The 21552-nt window shown below is 37.4% G+C and overlaps 1 protein-coding gene across 1 annotated transcript in view; it reads right to left on the minus strand.

Moving 5' to 3' along the window:
• The window catches only part of LOC121385051, a 109207-nt gene that overhangs the window by 15331 nt on the left and 72324 nt on the right, over positions 1-21552 (minus strand). Inside the window, exons 28-37 of the mRNA XM_041515586.1 lie at positions 18866-19096; positions 17078-17169; positions 15911-16115; positions 14096-14218; positions 12956-13191; positions 10731-11008; positions 8935-9365; positions 5521-5720; positions 3010-3175; positions 444-548 (exon numbers count right to left, since the gene is read on the minus strand). Coding sequence (XP_041371520.1) covers positions 444-548; positions 3010-3175; positions 5521-5720; positions 8935-9365; positions 10731-11008; positions 12956-13191; positions 14096-14218; positions 15911-16115; positions 17078-17169; positions 18866-19096 — 2067 coding nt within the window. The remainder of the gene's footprint in view (positions 1-443; positions 549-3009; positions 3176-5520; positions 5721-8934; positions 9366-10730; positions 11009-12955; positions 13192-14095; positions 14219-15910; positions 16116-17077; positions 17170-18865; positions 19097-21552) is intronic.

The following is a 21552-nucleotide window of genomic DNA, read 5'->3' on the forward strand; positions in this document are numbered from 1 at the left end:
TACAACAAATTTAAAGGTCCATGTTCCATATATAAAATATTGCTTAGACATTCAACACAACAAATTAAAATTTTCCATTTATTATCCATTTTTTGAGAAATATAACGTCCTTAAATCTGTGACAGTATGCCTTTAACCTGTACATCTATGCCAATTCACTGGTTCTCTTGGTTCATTAGTCCATGTTCCATATATATAACACATTGCATACACATTCAACACAACAAATTTAAAGGTCCATGTTCCATATATAACATATTGCATACACATACAACACAAATTTAAAGGTCCATGTTCCATATATAAAATATTGCTTAAACATTCAACACAACAAATTAAAATGTTCATGTATTGTCCATTTTTAGAGAAATATAAGGTCTTTAACCTGTACATCTATGCCAATTCACTGGTTCCTTTTAATTCAGCAAATGGACTATACAAACCTTGACAACCACCGCAGATGGACACAAATCCAGGTTTGCACTCGCAAGTCATTTCACCGCCAATCATAGGCCTTGAGCAGACTTTGGTCACATCTTCCGTAACAACTGAAGAGAAAAGAAGCCATTATGGTACATGTAGCAGACTCTACGTTCAGCACAAGAGTTTGTTTTGTTTAACGACACCACTAGAGCACATTGATATATTAAACATTGGCTGTTGGATGTCAAACATTTGTTAATTTTGACATATACACATGTAGTCTTAGAGAGGAAACCCGCTACATTTTTCCATTAGTAGCATTAAGAGATCTTTTATATACTTTCAGTATAAGAATTTAAACAAAGTTTGTTTTGTTTAAAGCCGCACACCCTAGTTCCATCCAGCGAAAATAAATTATAATTTGGTTAATCTACAAACCTGTAACACACTTAGATCACCTTTTTATCAAATGGAGTGAAAAAGCAGGTTTTATATCGATAAATACCATGGGAATCCCCATGTCCCAATTGCTTGAAATAATTTTGAAAGTTTGTATTCTGATGTCACCGGTAGATGTCGCTCGAAGCACAACAATGCCTACGTCACGACAAATTTTACAGACTTGGGGTGCGTTCTTTTCACCTCTCCTGGACATGTTCCAACTGTTCTGTCCTGGTGGTATCCCCTCTCCAGATATCGTAGGACTTAGCAAAATTATTGGTTTTAAGGGTTTGTAACGTTTTGTATTGAGATACTTACTTGTCTGAACTTTATTGTTACTGAAAATGTTCACGAATTGTGAAGAAAAATCTCACAAATGAACAACAACAAATCGGATGTTGATTGCGCGAACCGTGCACGAGAAAACAAACCGAACCAAAATGATAATGGTCACGTGGTATACCAACGTCTGTGACATTGAAATGGAAATATCCCGTCTAAAAATAGATTAGACCTTGTCTGCTCAACGTTTTTTTCTCAAACGTGCATCCGTTTTTTTCAGAAATACGAAAAATGCATTTTGTGGTATTACAAACACCAGGATTACCAGGATTACCAAAAAACACTTCAGGTGAATGGAAATGTATATTCTAAATAATAAACGGTAAGTAAAGTGCAATTTTATTTGTGAAAAAATGGGTTTAATAGCGAAAAACAACGCCGTAATGGTTAACAACTAGCCGTAACTAGGGTGTGTCCCTTTAATGATACCACTATAGAACACATTGATATATTAATCATTAGCTATTGGATGTCAAACATTTGTTAATTTTGACATATAGTCTTAGAGAGGAAACCCGCTACATTTTTCCATTAGTAGAATTAAGAGATCTTTTATATACTTACAGTATAAGAATTTAAACAAAGTTTGTTTTGTTTAACGACACCACTAAAGCACATTGATATATAAATCATTGGATGATGGATGTCAAACATTTGTTAATTTTGACATATACACATTAGAGAGGAAACCCGCTACATTTTTCCATTTAGTAGCATTAATAGATCTTTCATATACTTTCACCATAAGAATTTAAACAAAGTTTGTTTTGTTTAACGACACCACTAGATCACATTGATATATTAATCACTGGCTATTGGACGTCAAACATATGGTCATTTTGACATATAGTCTTAGAGAGGAAACCCACTACATTTTTCCATTAGTAGCATTAAGAGAATAACACATACCACTGCCTTTGATATACCATGATGCACTGGCTAGAACAACAAATAGCCCAATGGGCCCACCAATGGGGGATCAATCCTAGACCAACAGTGCATTAAGCGAACATTTTACCACTGGGCTATCCATCTCGCCTGTTTGGGATAGGAAAAGTACACCCTCTGTGGTGGACATTTCGACCCTGGGATTCTGCAAGTCTCATCACGGGTCAAAATTTCCACTTACTTTTTCTATCCTACATGACTGCATATGATGTACATGTATTCTTGTTCAATCAGAAAGGTGCCAGAAAGCTGTGCTAGAAAAAGTGTCTAGCATGTGTATGTGTATGTGTATGTGTATGTGTATGTGTATACGTATACGTGTGTATATATATTAAAATATTAAAATCTCGTCCCGGGTCGATATTTCCACAACCTTGTGTGTACTTTTTCTATCCCACATAACTGCATATCATGATATAGTCTATTAAAGAGACATTCCTGAGTTTGCTGCACTTTTTAAGATGTTATCGACTAACAAAGACGTTTTAACGATTGTAATTACATATCAAATATATTTTTCTGCATAAAATATCAGTGGCTGTATATTAAACATGTTTTTGATCGTTCTGATATTTGTACTAGGTTAAATTTCATTTTATTTCCAAAAATATAATTTTTTCATATGTACGAAATTATCTGAAGACAGAATCCAGTTTGGGCTTCTTACAAATATTAAAAACGACTAGAAACACATTGAATATACATACAGACACTGATATTCTAAACCAGAAAATATATTTAATATGTAAGTTTAATCGTAGAAATATTTTATTAGTCGGAAACATCTTACAATGCAGCAAACTCAGGAATGTCCCTTTAATCAAAATGGCTGAAAAGCAATGCCGAACAGCTTACGTGGTTCACATGATCCGGACTTATCCATCAGGAAGCCTTTGTTGCACCCACATTCACCATCCTTACAGGTGGAGTTTGCGGTACACGAGTAATCACCAACGGTTAGTTTCCCATCTCCACACTGTTTCACACTGGTGCAGTCTTTGGAAATTTGAATGAAACCATCCTATATTTTTAAAAAAAACAGACAACATAAAACAAATGCTTAATTATTAACTTTTTTTTTTTTTAAAAAAAACAGACAACATAAAACAAATGCTTAATTATTAACTTTTTTTTTTTTTAAAACACAAGAGAAAAATAATGCTTATAATTATTAAAATATATTTAAAAAAGAAAAACACATAACAGAAAATAATTATTAACATATATTTGTGTTTTTTTAAACACAAAAGAAAAGTTATGCTTAACATTAGCGTTTGACAAATTATTTTTTACGTTATCGCCCACTGGATGACAACCTCTCCTGGCTCTAAAGATAGCACGGTTTAGCTATTCCAACTCATTCCCACTTTTAAAAAAAAAAAGACAACAGAAACAATGCAAGAAACACATATTAACATACATTTCAAGCAGTTTGTTTTCGGACTCTTGACACTCGAAAACGTACACAGGCGTTAACAGAAACTCAAATGCTTAATTATTAACATATTATATTGAAAAAAAGCGGCTTTGACAAATGTCTAGCCTAGTGGCACAATAGACTTATGGCAGACTTTAAAATCAAGACGTCAGAAACACCAGTCAATTTTGACCATATTTAATTATTATCATGCACAAGATGCCAAATATATCTAAAGAATAGAAACGGACACAAGAAAAGAAACAAAAAACGGCAAACGCACGTTTTTGAAAAATTATCGGTCCCAGACCGGGAAAAAAGGGCTTTTCCCCACAGAAAAATATGTCCCCCCTTATTTATTACTAGTAGTTCATAAAAATAATATGATATTATACATGTTATTAACATATATTTAAAAAAAAAAAAAAATAATAAAAAAAAAATGTCAAAAAAAACAACAAAAAACAAATGTTTATTTATTACTGTAGTTCATATATGTACATGAATGTTTGTTTTTCATAAACATTTATACATATAAAGGTTGCGACAAAGATCAGGGCTCAGGCGGGCGAGCAAAGTGAGCCAAAACTTCGCTCTGACCAGCTAGATTTTGCTGTGTCAATCACTGAAAGGCGAAATCTGTGTCGCCTTTTAAAAATAATGACCACTAACATTGTACACAATGGTGAAGCACTTGAGGAACACTTATTCATAGATAATAAATAAGTGTTACGTGTCTGAGAGTTCGAAGTGACACTGGCGTCACAAAATCATGCAACAGACTCACAGATAGGCGGTGTAGCTCATGCAGACAACACCACATGTCAAACATTTGGTAATTCTGACATACAGAGAGGGATCTTTTATATGCACCATCCCAGAAACAGGATAGCACATACCACGGCCGTTGGTGTACCAATCATCGTGCAATGGCTGGAACAAGAAATAGCCCAACAGGCCCACTGATGAGGATCGATCCTAGAGCGAGCACACACCAGGTGAGCTCTTTACCACTTGGCTAGCTATGTCTCACCCCAAAAGAAATACGGCGTGCTAACAAAAAGTATGGCTGGCCGGAAACAAGACAGCATGGAGTGAGTGGAGAGTCTGAGACAGTGTGTAGGGGAAAATTAGGTCCTCGGAGATGTATTTCAGAGCATATTATAAAATTAAAATAGAACCGAATCACGAGCTCAAACTCAGCTACATAGAAAATGTACATGTACATCCGTTTCTTGAAAAATTACCTGCTATTTTATGGTAATTATTGCAGGTGGATTTTTATGTTACCTGCTAGGTCTAAACAAATCAGAGCTGGGTGGTATATACAGTATATACTGTTTGGTATCGGTATCATGTCAATACCGATTTACCGTACCGAGCAAATTTCAAAATACTGAAATTTTGGTATTGAAAAATGTTATCCGCCATTTATAGTAAAGCACGAGCAATATATTTTTGGGTATGGTGCTATGAAATTGAATGCAACTGAAGTCAAAAGGGGATATAGGGGGCCTCCCTAGGGTTAGGGTTAAGAAAATTATACAGTAATGATAAGAGTCACTAATTTTGTCAAAAGGTTAACTTAAAAAACGAAAATCTGCAAAAACATTTGGATATACACATGTATGTGGGCGCCATACCCGTTTTACCCTCGATCTGCCGAGGTAAATCACCCCCAAAATACCGATACCAATATGTACTGAATAGGAAATTTGAATACCACCTAGGGCCCTGTTCCACAAAATGATCTTAGCCCTAAGATCACCTTGAGTGCATTGCTACCTTATGCACTAAGGTGATCGTAGTGCTAAGATTGCTTCGTGGAATGGGGCCCAGCTCTTTAAAAAAAATGGACTGTTTTTTGCATGCAGACCGCTTTTTTCTTTTTTTGTTCTCGAGCCCTGAAATCACGAGCATACTCGAATTCAGCATAATTAATTACCCACCTCACGTGTCACTCCATCTGCCTTGTCAGCACATGATTTAGGTTTGCCGCACTCGCCTACTCCATTGCGAGGCATGTTGGTGTCCTTGCAGACGCAGGCACCAAGGTTAAGGTCTGCGTCGACATTCTCACCACCACTGCCACCAACGCTGTTGGAGTCAAAATTTGGGTCGTACTCCATGTCAACGGGACATTCTGGCACTATAAGGAAAACAAATGTTATTACCCATATGGTTAAAAAATATTTTGGTACATACCAAAGTGATATGCCCCGGCCACTAGACATCATCGACTGGCACACTGCAATCTTACAGGAACGTCAACCAAATGAGCTGAGTAATATAAATTAAGATCGACTGTGGGTAATATATAGGATATTAAACTCGCTACCATTTAATATCATGTTTATATCGCTCTTGAATTACAATTATTTCACTCGTGACATAAACATGATAGGAAATTGAAGCTTGTTTAATGTGCTATAATTCAGTTTTAGAATACGTACAGTAAAGTACTCTTATAACGAACAGCGAGGGACCAGACGCATCGGTTCGTTATAGCAGTAGTTTCTTATACACATTTGTGAAGTTAAAGGTTTTCATTCAGGAAGTCGGCCATTTTGGATTTTTAAATTTTGGATTTTTAAAATTTAAACACAAGAATTAATATTAGTTCAGTCATTTTGGATGCAATGCCATTAATGATACCGATTGATAAGATACAAATAATATAAAAAAAATATTATTAGTTTGTTGCATTAATTTACATTGAAATTAACAATTTTTACAAAGAAATCGGTTTGTTTTAACTGTTACAATTCGCTATACATACATGTACATACGTTCTAATGACAAAATTTATTAACACTATATAGGGGGAAACAATGGGACTTTACAATCAGTTCGTTCTACCCAGTAGTTTGTTGTAAGCGTGTTCATTCTGAAAGTACTTTAAGTATTACATTTGATTTTCATTTCGCAAGGTTTGAAATTCAATTTGTAAACAGTGTTTGTTTGTTTGTTTAGTTTAACGACACCACTAGAGCACATTATTTGGATTTTTTGTTTTTTTTGTTCTGACGATGTAATTTTTACCTTCATTGAGATATATGAACAAACTCCTGTTGCTATGGTCAGACCAATAAAACATTACAGGCACTGCACGCATACGTGACACACCACTGCAACAGCAAAGTGACAAGATCTTGTGGTGTGACCTTGTGTGTAAGACCAAAGTCATGCAACGAAATGTTGCTTGGCTGTGCCACAGGTGTGTGGTACAGAATAGAACCAGTCATATTTCGTGCCACACGTAGCATTATTGCAGCCAATCAGAACACGGGGAAAAGGACCAGTCTACTAACCGTAGGGAATATGCACTAGTTATGAGGACAGGTGATGTTGAAAAGAAATTTTATTTAACGACACTCTCAACACATTTTATTTATGGTAATATGGCATCAGTCATATGGTTAAGGACCACACATATATTGAGAAAGGAAACCTGCTGTCACCACTTCATGGGCTACTCTTTTCGATTAGCAGCAAGGGATCTTTTATATGCACCATCCCACAGACAGGATAGTACATATCACGGTCTTTGTTACACCAGTTGTGAAGCACTGGCTGGAATGAGAAATAGCCTAATGGGTCCACCGACGGGGATCGATCCTAGACCGACCGCGCATCATTCGAACTGGGCTATATGTCCCACCCCTACATGGGGACATTTTCAGGGTCACTAAATGCATAGTGTGGCAGATCTTTCAGACAAAAATATTGCTAAACTGACCGAATTGCATCAACATTAACAAAATCATTTAAGTATTCGGGGAAATCATGATGGAGACAAAGAATGTGAGTCGCACATTTATTATTTATACAGCTATTTTTAAATTGTTAAACAAGAAAACAACAACTCCCAACACAACTATATGTAACTATAGTTCGGGACAGGCCATCATGACAACATTATTTTGGCTATGTACACAACATAAACATAAAATAGTTCAGGGTTGAAAATTAGCACTAACAACTAACACACTGTCTAGGACAGACAGCCCATATAGCTGAGGTGTGTGCCCAGGACAGTGTGCTTGAACCTTAATTGGATATAAGCACGAAAATAAATTGAAGAAAGAAAGAAATAGAAAGAAAGAAAGAAAGAATTAAAGAAAGAAAGTGGTCTTACACCTACCCATGGAGTCGTTAAAAACTCGCTCTAGGGTGAGTGGTAGCCGGTACCAGGCTGTGAACCCTGTACCTATACCAGGGTTAGTTGTTAGCTGGTGGTTACTGGTTAGTGAGAGAGAAGAGGTTGTAGTGGTCATATAACCTACCCATTGAGTCGTTAAAACTCACTCTAGGGTGGGTGGGAGCCGTTACCAGGCTGTGAACCCTGTACCCATCATGGTTATAGTTGTTAGCTGGAGGTTACTGGTCAGCGAGAGAGAAAAGGGTATAGTGGTCTTATACCTACCCACTGAGTCGTTAAAACTCGCTCTGCATGGGAGCCAGTACCAGGCTGCAAACCCTGTACCTATCATTGTTATAGTTGTTAGCTAGTTGTTAGTGGTTAGTGAGAGAGAATAGATTGTAGTGGTCTTATACCTACCCATTGAGTCAATAAACTCGCTCTGGGTGGGAGCCAGTACCAGGCTGCGGACCCTGTACATATACCAGGGTTAGTTGTTAGCTAGTAGTTAGTGAGAGAGAAGAGGGTGTTAACTAGTGGTTAGTGTTTAGTGACAGAGAAGAGGGTGTTAACTAGTGGTTAGTGGTTAGTGAGAGAGAAGAAGGTGTAGTGGTCTTACACCTACCCACTGAGTCGTTAAAACTCGCTCTAGGATGGGTGGGAGCCGGTACCAGGCTGCGAACCCTGTACCTACCAGGCTGCTAACCCTGTACCTATACCAGGGTTAGTTGTTAGCTAGTGGTAAGTGGTTAGTGAGAGAGAAGAAGGTGTAGTGGTCTTACACCTATGCATTGAGTCGTAAAACTCGCTCTAGGGTGGGTGGGAGCCGTTACCAGGCTGCGAACCCTGTACCTACCAGGCTGCTAACCCTGTACCTATACCAGGGTTAGTTGTTAGCTAGTGGTTAGTGAGAGAGAAGAAGGTGTAGTGGTCTTACACCTACCCACTGAGTCATTAAAACTCGCTCTAGGATGGGTGGGAGCCGGTACCAGGCTGCGAACCCTGTACCTACCAGGGTTAGTTGTTAGCTAGTGGTAAGTGAGAGACAAGAGAGTGTAGTGGTCTTACACCTACCCACTGAGTCGTTAAAACTTGCTCTAGGGTGGGTGGGAGCCGGTACCAGGCTGCGAACCCTGTACCAACCAGCCTTAATTACATCCGATATGGCTTAATTATAACCACAACGAAAACCACCGAGGCCGGTAATTGCTCAAATACTCACAGCAGGAATATTTGTACTGGGCAGGTAGACTCGCAGTTGACGACTTCATCGTCTTGACGGCCGCCTGCAGGGTAGCGACGTCTTTAGTGGCACATGATTCATTCTTCATCCCATACTGCTTTTGGATAGACTGAATCATGCTCGTGATGAGTGTGCAGATGTCGGCTGAAGAGCACATCTGGGTCATGCAGCCGCTGAACGCATCGTCCAGGTCTTCGCCTTGGTAACACGTGGCCAGGGAGCCCTTCAGGTAGTCGCAGACGGCCATAGCTTTGGGACGGTCCGAGCATGTGTCCTCTTCGGTGGTTGTAGTTCCTTCGGTTGTCAAGATCTCCGTTGTCGTCGGCGGTGTGGTGGTCGGTGGTGGTGTTGTTGGGACTTGTGGTTGTGTAGTCTGTGGTGCTGTGGTAGTGTCTACAGCTGGTCCACAACTGAAATAGACAAGTGTATTGTTTTATATATATATATGTGTATGTGTATGTGTATGTGTATGTGTATGTGTAAAAAGTAGGGGAACCTGAAATATTAAAACATACGTTTTGACAACAGACATCCTAGTAAAGAACCTTCAGGTCTGTTCATCAACACACCGAAACACATTCCATATACTTTGCACATACACAATTTCCAGGAAGGTCCATTAATTATTGTGGAACATTATTTCTGTCAATCTTTTTCATTCTGTTGATCATAACGTTGTTATTGTTTTGTTTTTAGTCATTTTTATTGTTTGAATTTGCAATTTACTGATAACAAACGTCAACTTTCAAATTTCACTTCTGACCCCAATCGTCCTTCAAGATCTTTGGTGGTCATAAAACCTACTGTAATACAGAACTACCGGTTGTAATGTTTGCCCAATTAATTCACTATTATCATATAACCATTCCCCACAGCTAATATACCTTATAATTTGGGGATATAATTATTAGAGTTCCACTAATTTTTTGGGCTAACGTTCGCAAAATAATTGACTGGTTCCCAACGTCGTCATTTGGTTTACTGTGAAACGCATAAACCAGTCTAGCGGACTTTTTTTCCCGCTCGGTCTGGCTGAATGCAGCCCAGGTTACTTTTCGAAGATTGCATATTCGTAAACAGCACATGATATACTTGCCGTATTTTGCGCATTGATTCAATGTTTGTATTGATCTATATTACTGATGTACATTTCCACTACCGACAAAAAGATTTATTGATTAAAAAGAGCAGGTAATTCAAGGTTAGGAACATAATATCAGCAAACTAACATAGAAATGTTTGATGTATTACTAAAAGTGCCATACTACTGTCTATTGTTATTATGTAAGAACTGAAAAAATATGTTCCTTTCGGTTATCTTCATTGGCAATTTGGTTCATAGAAATGGACCAACCATTGCTTGGCTCCAGGCCAAACTATTCTCGATAAACCACGATGTTTCGAACATGCACGGATTCGAATGTATGCTACGCTTTTGAAGCCAGTTTAAACTGAAGCTTGATAACCAGACTTTTTTTTTTTAATTCTGTCACATTTTACTCACTGATTATTCAATTTAATAAATTTTTAGAAATATTTTATGCGAATCCAAATAGATTTGGATGTTTTATGCTTGCGCAAATCCTGGTGCGAATCGGATTCGGAGATTCACACAAATATTTAGCTCTGTCTAATCAAACACAAACTAAATAACTCACCTGAATAAATTAATTACTCACCAGGTCTTGCTGTCTAATACTAGAAGGGAAAACGAAACCGTTACTCACCGGGTCTTGCTGTCTAATACTAGAAGGGAAAACGAAACAGTTACTCACCTGAACTCACTGTCTTTCGATGTAACCGCTGTTAGGATTACATTTGTATCACTGTCTTTCTTCAGTGCTGTGCACGCACCACAAAGTCCACCCATGTTACGATTCATCATCCGTAATGCTAAAATCTGTCCCAAGTTGCCCTTTCGGAAGTCAATCTTGATGAAGATACTATTGTCATTCGTTCGAATAACTGTAATTTCTCCAGATCGCTTGACTACAAAATGTTCTCTCGTAATTGGAGGAATAGCGCCAGGGACTTCTTGACCATTTTCAATAAACTACAAATGAAAAAAACAAAACCATAAATCATAAAATATATCACATGTATTGATTAGGATTAGCAAAATGATCCCAAAATTCCAGTTTTATAAAGATGCAAAATGCTTCATTCATTCATTTCAACTTATTTTTGTGCTTATATCCAATTAAGGTCCAAGCACGCTGTCCTGGGCACACACCTCAGCTATCTGTCCAGGACATACCTACCCACTGAGCCCTTAAGAACTCGCTCTGGGTTGGAGCCGGTACCGGGCTGCGAACCCTGTACCTACCAGCCTGTAGTCACTGCACCACCGAGGCTGGTTGCAAAATGCTACATTGGATGACTGCTATGTTTGATGTCAGTGTCCGATGAAAGCTGCTGTAGATCATGTTTTATTTGATACCCGTTGAGGTATTTGTTTATTGCATGTATGTCATGTCAATTTCAGTCAGCCATTACTCTATATTCAAATGACATAGAGAGGAAACCCGCTACATTTTTCCATTAGTAGCAAGGGATCTTTTATATGCACCATCCCACAGACAGGATAGCACATATACCATGGCCTTTGATATACCAGTCGTGGTGCACTGACTGACACGAGAAATGGCCCACCAACAGGGATCGATCCCAGACTGACCGTGCATCAAGCGAGCACTCTGCCACTGGGCTACACCCCACCACCTGCATGCATTACTACCAACAAGCTATGTACATAGGGCTTCAAACAAATCCCTTCATATTTTTACATGGATAGAGTTTGCTTTGTTTAACAACACCACTAGAGCACACTGATTTATTAATCATCGGCTATTAGATGTCAAACATTTGGTAATTTAGACATACTTTTTCTTAAGAGAGGAAACCTGCTACATTTTTCCATTGGTATAGCAATTAATGTGCACATTCAGAGCAAGCCGTTTTAGTGCACGTCTGTCATGGGTGCAGGTGCCGGTCACATCCACTGGCGTAGCCAAGACTTTAGATTGTGGGAGGGGGGTAGGGCTTCAAACAACCCACTATTTTTGGGGGGGGGGGGGTTTGCTTTGTTTAATAACACCACTAGAGCACACACTATGTATTATGATTTTATAAAATTTAATACAGTAAAAAAAATGAAAAGTTCTGATGGGGAGGAGGGGAGGCCCTTGGACCCTGTTCCTCGATTGCTATGCCAGGTTTACTAAAAATTGTGTACGTTTTCACAAAATACAAATATTGAAGATGCTAGCTATATAGTTGGTAAATAGATTAATATTTTGTCAACAAAATAATTTTAAAATAAATATGAAACACCTTTGAGACTTCATGACTGCACAATGTCACTTAAATAAGACTTGTGTTAATTTTATATATCATATAATATCTAGCATTTCCAGTGCAATCAAAGTATGTGATGTTTTTTCAGATCACATACTTTGAGAATTTGATAATTTTACAAATTAGACGTAAATTTATCGAGGTCACGGCACTACGTTTATTGACATTTAAGCAAACTTACTACGGTGACACTCCTTAATTGACGTATGCACTCACAGTCATCGAACAAAAACATTTCAACAGCAACTTTACATTGAAAGCTGTCTAGTGTTCAGAAAATTAAAAAAATATCAAGCACTAGTTTATTATTTTGTAAGGATATGAGGTCATTCACATGTGATGTCATTTCCATTCAAAAAGAAACCATGCCACATATTCTTACATCATTTGAATATCATGTAATGGCTGACTGGAATTAAAGTTGCGTATACTGTTTACAAAAACAGTTTGTATTAAGCTTGAGATTATATTATAAAGAGATTATTAATTATCCTCGTGTGTGTTTCGGTATCGTCAATATCATATATTAGGAATAAAAATAATGCCAGAGGCTCGCATAATACAATTTTTTTATTCCTAATATATGATACTGACGATATCGAAACACACACTGGTAATAATTTCTATATATCCAATATCTTACTGAGAAAGCGCCGTCTCCGACAACGATTTCCCTGTCGTCAATTCCCACGGTGATGATCTTGGCTCCATCTGCGTCTGTTTCCACGGAGATTTCATCCAGTGGTTTACTTGGTTTGTCTCCACAGCCAACAGCCATGTCAAATTTACAGACCTTCTTGAATGACATGGTGCCATCAGCGAATGAAAACAAGTTAATCTCACCCTGTTCATTCTCGGTCATCGTACACGTATCAACAGCTGGGAAGAAACAAAAAGGGATATTAAAGGCATATTGTCACAGACCACTGACCTATTAACTGGCCGAACAAAGTATTACCTGAACAAAAATATATTTGATTTTCCTCTAAATGTACTTTATTCAAACATCTACATGTACGTAACCACTATACTCCACTTATTAATGATATTTTGTGAAAATAACTGAATTATGACAATGGTCCATAATCCAAAAACTAAAATTGCCAATAGGATTGACATGGATTTCAGGGATATTAAAGGCATATTGTCAGAGACCACTGATCCTATTAAATCCGTGAGAGTATACCTGAATTGTGTAAAAACACCTTTGCACAATTTTAATCTATATAGTGGGTACTTTACAAAAACAGGTCGTTACCACCATACGCAATTATTAATGAATTTTTAAAAATAAAAAAAAAAATGGCAATGGTCCATAATTTAAAAAACAAAATTGCCAATAGGACTGACATGAAAAGTTCACCCCAGCATGGTTCAATTAAAGTGAAAATATTAGCGGGCTTTGGTCAAAAAATTATGTAATTTTCATTTATTATCTATTTTTAGAGACTGCAGATCCTTAAATACTGTGAGAAATGTTCTTTGTGTAGCAATAACCTCAGTGCTGAACAGTTTAATCAGCATATTTGCGGTCAAAAGGATATGAATGAAGAGGCATTTCCCTTCAATGCAATAAACAAAAAAAGTCTGGAAAAATATATGTGGGACGGACAGACAGACAGACAGACAGACGGACGTAGATGAACCTATAGTCCCCTCCCGTTGAACCAGTAGGTGACTCATAAGATCCAAGGAGGAGGGGGAACACCTCCACTAGTTCCTCCGAAAAAGTATTTCCTTGATCCACCACTGACATATAAATCTTGTACGGTTCAGTACTTACCTTCACATTTTCCGTTGAACATGATGTAGTTATTTTTGCAGACACATTTATATGCACCGTAGAGGTTTATACACTCCTGGTTGTCATCACATCCAGCTAGGCCCTCTTCACATTCATCAACATCTGTAAACAAAATTAATCTCATTATTCAGTTTAGTGATATTATTAATAGTCTATATTACTCTATAGACACAAACCTGCATGGGCCCAATTTCACAAAACATCGTAAGCCTAGTTTTGCATGTAAACGTACATCTACGACTAAACCACAATTCTTATCACTATTATAGTTCAACAAATATAGCTTAAAGAACAAATATTTCATTTACTTTTGTCTTTAAAATACTCTAGCTTCTGTAATGATGTAATTTTCTGCGTGAAATAGACGCCAATCACGAGTAAACGCACGACCGGTATAACTGCTAGTAACAGACATAAACTTACAAGAAGTGCCAAGGTCACCTTAAGTGCATGTAATAACTGACTACATTATGCACTCAAGAGTTTGTTTTGTTTAACAAAACCACTAGAGCACATAGATTTATTAATCATCGGCTACTGGATGTCAAACATTTGATCATTTTGACATATAGTCTCAGAGAGAAAACCCACTACATTAATAGCGAAGGATCTTTTATATGCACCATCCCATAGACAGGACAACACATGCCATGGCCTTTGATATATCAGTCGTGGTGCATTGGCTGAAACAAGAAATAGCCCAATGGGCCCACCGATGGGGATTGATCTCAGATTGACTGCGTATCAACCGAGCACTTTACCACTGGGCTACGTCCCAACCTATGCACTTAAGATAGTCTTAGCACTGGGATCACTTAATTCATTGCCAGAACAGGGCCCTAAAACAAAAGTCTGTGATGTTGAAATGGGGAAATACTCTTGAAACAGACTAGAGCGCCTTTCCATAACTGTTACTTCTCAGATGTACGTCAGTTTTTAAAAATATGAAAAATGTATTTCATGGTATTAAAAACACCAGGATGACCACAAACACTTTCTATATATATGGAAATGAATGATCTGAACAATGGATGGCTGGACTGGTATGCATATTCAACAATATTTAATGCACATTACTGCTTAAGATTTTTCCTGATAATTTAGAACTTATTATTTTATTATTATTATTTTATATATATTTTTTAAAAATCCTATTGTCCCCTTTCCCTCCTTTGAATTCCATCTCATTCTTCCCGATCTGGCAATTCATGGAAATTAGCGATGTTGAATTGTTTTGATTTGACGGAAATTGGGCATCAATTTATAATTCTTTATATGTTCCCTTTTTTCTATTTTCGTTATTGGGGACGACACATGCTCAATTTTTTTATTCTATCAGCAGACTGTTTAGAGAGCTCAGTCCCTTTTTCTTGGGGGATGGTCGGAGGGGGGTGTTTACAATTTTTACAGTCCCAGCACAGAAATTCACAGGGTAGTGTGGATCTAGGGTCACCGTTTCTCCGATAGCCCATGCAAACATGTTAAGTGCAATGAATCGAGTGCTATGATTGGCCGAAATACTGTACCGCATTATTGGGATTCCCATCAAATCTCAAGTACAAGCTTACGGAAAGCTGACGTACCATTTTAAAAAAAAAAGTAGAAAGTCAAACAAAAAAGAAAGAAAAAAACCAGAAAGAAAAAAACACCTCATACAGAAATTGAAAAACAGTGCATTGAACTGTGTACCTAAAACCGCAAATATTGAGAACCGCGATTAATTGTTGCAACCCTAACTGAAGCAAACAACTTAAATCAACACATGAGACCATCTGCAGTAACTCAATAGGATACCTTTATAGCAATCTGCTTTGACTTCGTATTTCAAGCATTCTGCAATCTTGGCAGCGTCGACTGAATTACATCTGAGAATTCTTTTACCATCAACAGCACAGTTCACGAGCTTATCTGGTGACGTTCCAGAAAATTCGGCCCCTGTGGCACCCTTCTTTCTGCATTTCACTCCCATAGGCACTGGGCAGAAATCACACTCTTTATCCTGGAATGTCAAATATTTGGTAAATATTTCGATATTATTACATATACAGTGGACTCTTTGTCATTGAAAAAAAAAAATATATATATATATATATATAGTTAACAGCAAAAAAAGGTGCCAGGAATAATTAAAAACTCAATAGCATGCATTTTTGTTTCCGTGGACAACTTTTGATATTGTTTGGACATAAATAGAGGCTATTTCATGGGTTTTTTTCGAATACTATTTTGTCAACGAGTGATGTGTGAAAATCATATTTTCATGAACTGTGAACCAATAAGTGAAAATATGGTTTTCACACATCATGAGTTGACATAAAAATCATATTAAAAAAAAAAAACATACACATTATTTAGCTTCGAGTTCAATCAGTTTTTTATATTTTATCATAAATGCATGCACTTCATATCTATTTTTTATAGGTACAAGTGTTTAAATTACTTCTTTTTTTTTTTTTCCAAATATGACCAGATGCATTAATTGGTAATCATCAAACTTTAATATAAACTCGTAATAATTTACAAGGGAGATAACTGATTCGTAAATGTTCATAAAAATATAAATATGATTTCTATATTTTCATTGTAGCTAAAATACAGTGAAAATATGACTTTTATGGTTTCTGTATAGATCTGTATATTCCATTGCTATGTATATAATAATATATAATAATATAAATATAATTTGGCAATTATCAGTATCATTTTATGTTTTGTCTATATAATATAGCAACTGTAAGTATATTATTTGAGGGAATTTAGAGACAGGCACATAACCTATATATATTGACCAAATCGTGAAAAGGGCAACTTAATGGTATGTTTCGTTTTTCTAAATGCAGAATAAAAACAGAGATACTTGACTATACATATAGTTAGGGAGAGACAGTTGCCCTGATTCCCCACCCTCACCCCCACCCACACCCACACCCTCAGATCAGCCCTTGGACTCTTTTTACAAACCTCATACAGCCTTGTGGACATTTGGTTTCCTGTGGCTGATGCAACTGAACAGTACTTTGTCACTTCTGTGTTGTTTGGGCTTGGTTCTGGTCCTGTAAAATAAATAAAACAAATTAAATATTCACATACATGTATACACATACACAACTGTTAATGACCTGATACCTGTTTTCATATGATTTTTAAAATAGGTCAGCTACAATTCCAAGGATATATTATACAATGTTCCTAAATAAACATCATTGTAGTCTGTGCAGTAGAAAGAGAGATAGTCAGAGACAGAGAGAGAGAGAGAGAGAGAGAGAGAGAGAGAGAGAGAGAGAGAGAGAGAGAGAGAGAGAGAGAGAGAGAGAGAGAGAGAGAGAGAGAGAGAGAGAGAGAGAGAAGGGAGAGAGAGAGAGAGAGAGAGAGAGAGAGAGAGAGAGAGAGAGAAAAGACAGAAAGAAAGGCACAGAGAGAGACAGAGACAGAGAAAGAGAGAGAGACAGAGACAGAGAAAAACAGACAGAAAGAGAGGAGAGTGACAGACAGACAAATAGACAAACAGAAAGCAGAACGAGTTTTAAAATGTTTTTTAAAAATGTTTTATTTAACGACGCACTCAACACATTTTATTTACGGTTATATGGCGTCAGATATATGGTTAAGGACCACACAGATTTTGAGAGGAAACCCGCTGTCGCCACTACATGGGCTACTCTTCCGATTAGCAGCAAGGGATCTTTTATTTGCGCTTCCCACAGGCAGGATAGCACAAACTATGGCCTTTGTTGAACCAGTTATGGATCACTGGTTGGTGCAAGTGGTTTACACCTACCCATTGAGCCTTGCGGAGCACTCACTCAGGGTTTGGAGTCGGTATCTGGATTAAAAATCTCATGCCTCGACTGGGATCCGAACCCAGTACCTACCAGCCTGTAGACCGATGACCTGCCACGACGCCACCGAGGCCGGTGCAGAACGAGAGAGGAGAAAAACAGATACATTTTAATAGGAAGTCACTGACAAAGATATAATTTTTTGATGGAAAAACTACTTTTATTCAAAGAATAGGAAAAGGAAAGGAAAGTTATTTATTCTTTTATTTACAGTTGATTGTTTTGATTTAAAAAAAAATATTTTGAAGGCAATTTTTATTTTAAAAATAAGAAATAAATTGTTGTTATTAAGAACTATTTTGTCTTGGTGTATAGATATTGTATGCGACAAGGCATTCAACACGTGTGGACAAACTACTCTGAAAAACAGTAAAGTTGGGTAATAAAACCACCTCATTTCATTTTTCTTTTTTTCATCTTATGTGGATTACAGGATAAATAGAATAACTGCATGGTTACTGTATGAAGATCATTATCGGCTTTAACCTGCTATGGCCGAATGGCAATCGCCATTCTAACCTTAATTTCGCAGGATAAGACAGTAACCAGCTATTCTCTATGTATAACCTATTTAGACGGCATTTCATTGGTTCATTCTCTTAAGATGGCTTTTCGGTCGTTCTTCATGATTAAGACAGACAAAATAAAAGTTTGCGATTGGCTGAAATGGATGGACAACGTTCAGTTAATTGCTGTCTAATTATAACGAGTTCGGTATCTATTTAGGTATCTATTCAAGAGAGTAATTTTTCATTTTAGCAGACAGCAGGATTTTAATTAATTTTAACATAAGGTAGAGATACACATCATCCCTAATGTATTTTATTCTGGGTTTAATATTCATTTGTTTTTCACACAAAATTAAAAAAATTAAAAAAATTAAAATAAATGAAAGTGTGTTTTAACTTACGTTCTTCACAAATGAAGGCACGTGAAAGTAAGCAGCTCATTGGTTTCAGATAGTCCTTGGGATTAGTACTAATGGTGAAACATGTTCGACTATTAGCTTCAGTGAATTGAGCTTTAGGCACAATGAAGTTTTCATAACCAATGATATCAGTGATTTTTTTGGAAGCGAGCAGACTGACAAACCCTCCAGATGTTTGCTTTATAGACACTCCAGCTATAAAGAATTCTTTTGCTGAAAACAAAGAAAGAAAAAAGATATAGGGGTTTTCTGAATAATCATAGCAGGACCAAAGTTTAAAGTTTGTTTTGTTTAACGACATCACTATATAGAGAGAGAGAGCACATTGATTTATGCATCATCGGCTATTGGATGTCAAACATTTGGTAATTTTGACATATAGTCTTAGAGGAGAAACCCACTACATTGTTCCATTAGTAGCAAGTGATCTTTTATATGCACCATCCCACAGACAGGATAGCACAGCCTCTGATAAACCAGTCGTGGTGCACTGACTGGAACGAGAAATAGCCCACTGGGCCCACTAACTGGGATCAATCCCAGACCGACCGCTTATTAAGCAAGTGCTTTACCCCTAGAGGCCGAGATGGACTATATATATTAACGTTAAAGTTTGTTTTGTTTAACAACACCACTAGAGCATATTGATTTATTAACCATCGGCTATTGTATGTCAAACATTGGTAATTCTGACTCGTCATCAGAGGAAACCTGCTATACTTTTTCTAATGCAGCAAGAGATCTTTTATATGTACTAAAGTTTGTTTTGTTTAACGACACCACTAGAGCACATTGATTAATTCATCATCGGCTATTGGATGTCAAACACATGGCCATTTTGACAGTTATAGAGAGGAAACCTGCTAAATGTTTTCATTAGTAACAAGGGATCTTTTACATGCACCATCCCAGACAGAATAGCACATACCACTGCCTTTCATATACCAGTTGTGGTGCACTGGCTGGGGTGAGAAATAACCTAATGGGCCCACCGACGGGGATCGATCCTAGACTGACCGTGCATCAAGCGAACGCTTTACCACTAAGCTGCGTCCCGCCCCTTTATATATACTATCCCACAGACAGGATAGTACATACCTTTGATATATATAGCACGCCCTATATATAACGGACCTGTGATAATACTGCATTAAGAGCTCATTGGACCTGTGATAATACTGCATTAAGGGGACCTGTGATAATACTGCATTAAGAGCCAATAGCACGCCCATATATAACGGACCTGTGATAATACTGCATTAAGAGCTACACGCCCTAAATGGACCTCAGATAATAGGCTTCGAATTTCACCACGGCACCATAATACTGCAAGAGCTAATAGCCCGCCCTATATGCCGCTATGCCCCGGAAATCTTACGGCTAATATCGACATATATAAAGAAAAATGCCGTACTGCCTTATATATTTGGCACTGTGCCCTTCGCATTAAGAAAAAAATTCTTTCTTAAAACCTATCATTTTACTATATTAGAGCTAATGCACACCTATAAAATGTAACATGTAAAAATTACATCTAGCAAAGTGATACTGCTGCATTAAGAGCTAAGTGAGCAGGTCAGTTATAACAGGATATACTGTATACCATGGGCTAACGGACCTGTGATAATTTTTTTCGATTAGCAGCAAGGATCTTATATATGCACCATCCCACAGACAGGGTAGCTACATACCACATCCTTTGATACTGTATTACCAGCTAATAGTGCACCCTATGGCTGTGATAATACGAGAGTTAATAGCAGCCCATATAACGGTCCACTGACTGGGGATGCTAATAGCATCCTATAACGGACCTGTGCATCAAATGAACGCTATTAACGGACCACTGCATTATAAGCTAACGTCCCGCATCATAACGGACCTGTGATAGTTTTGCTGTAGAGAGGCCAATAAGGACACATTTAAGCTTTGAAAAAAAGGACACAGTTTTGTGATAATACTGGATTACAACAAACTACAACCTAAACGGACCTATCAATCTGTCTCATCTTTGATATAACAGAAGAATTTAAGGCATCTGCTGGAACACCCGATAACGGACCTGTCAATCGCATCAACAGCTCTGACACGTACTATAACATCATGATATATATTTTTTAAAGCACGTCCATCAGACCTGTTTTAATACTGCATTTGGCGAGCAGGCGAGTACTTTCTAACACCCCTGGACAACGGTAAAAGCAATTGCATGTGCAGTATTCTGCATTTGAGGTTCGCACATCATATAACAGACCTGTGATAACAATTCTGGTGCTAACAGCAACCATATCACGGGTTTGTGCCATACGGTAAAAGAGCTAACGGCACGCCATACATAAAAACATGTGATAAGATTTAAAAAAAAACGAGCTAATAGCACACCCTTTAACGGAAATGTGATAATACTGCATTAAGAGCTATCATGCCCTACTGTAATGGACCTGTGATAATACTGCCTATAACTAGCACGCCCGTAACCCTGTGATAATTTTGCATTCTAAGCTAATAGCACCCCCTACCCACTGTTGACTGTGATTGCATTCAGTTCCATAGAGCTAATAGCACACCCTAAAAATTCTGGCAGAAACACTGCTTATATAGCTAATAGCACACCCATGACCTGAGATAATATATAAAACTGACCTATAACGGACTTGTGATAATACTGC

The sequence above is a fragment of the Gigantopelta aegis genome, chromosome 11 (assembly GCF_016097555.1).
Source record: "Gigantopelta aegis isolate Gae_Host chromosome 11, Gae_host_genome, whole genome shotgun sequence".
NCBI classification, from domain to species: Eukaryota; Metazoa; Mollusca; class Gastropoda; order Neomphalida; family Peltospiridae; genus Gigantopelta; species Gigantopelta aegis.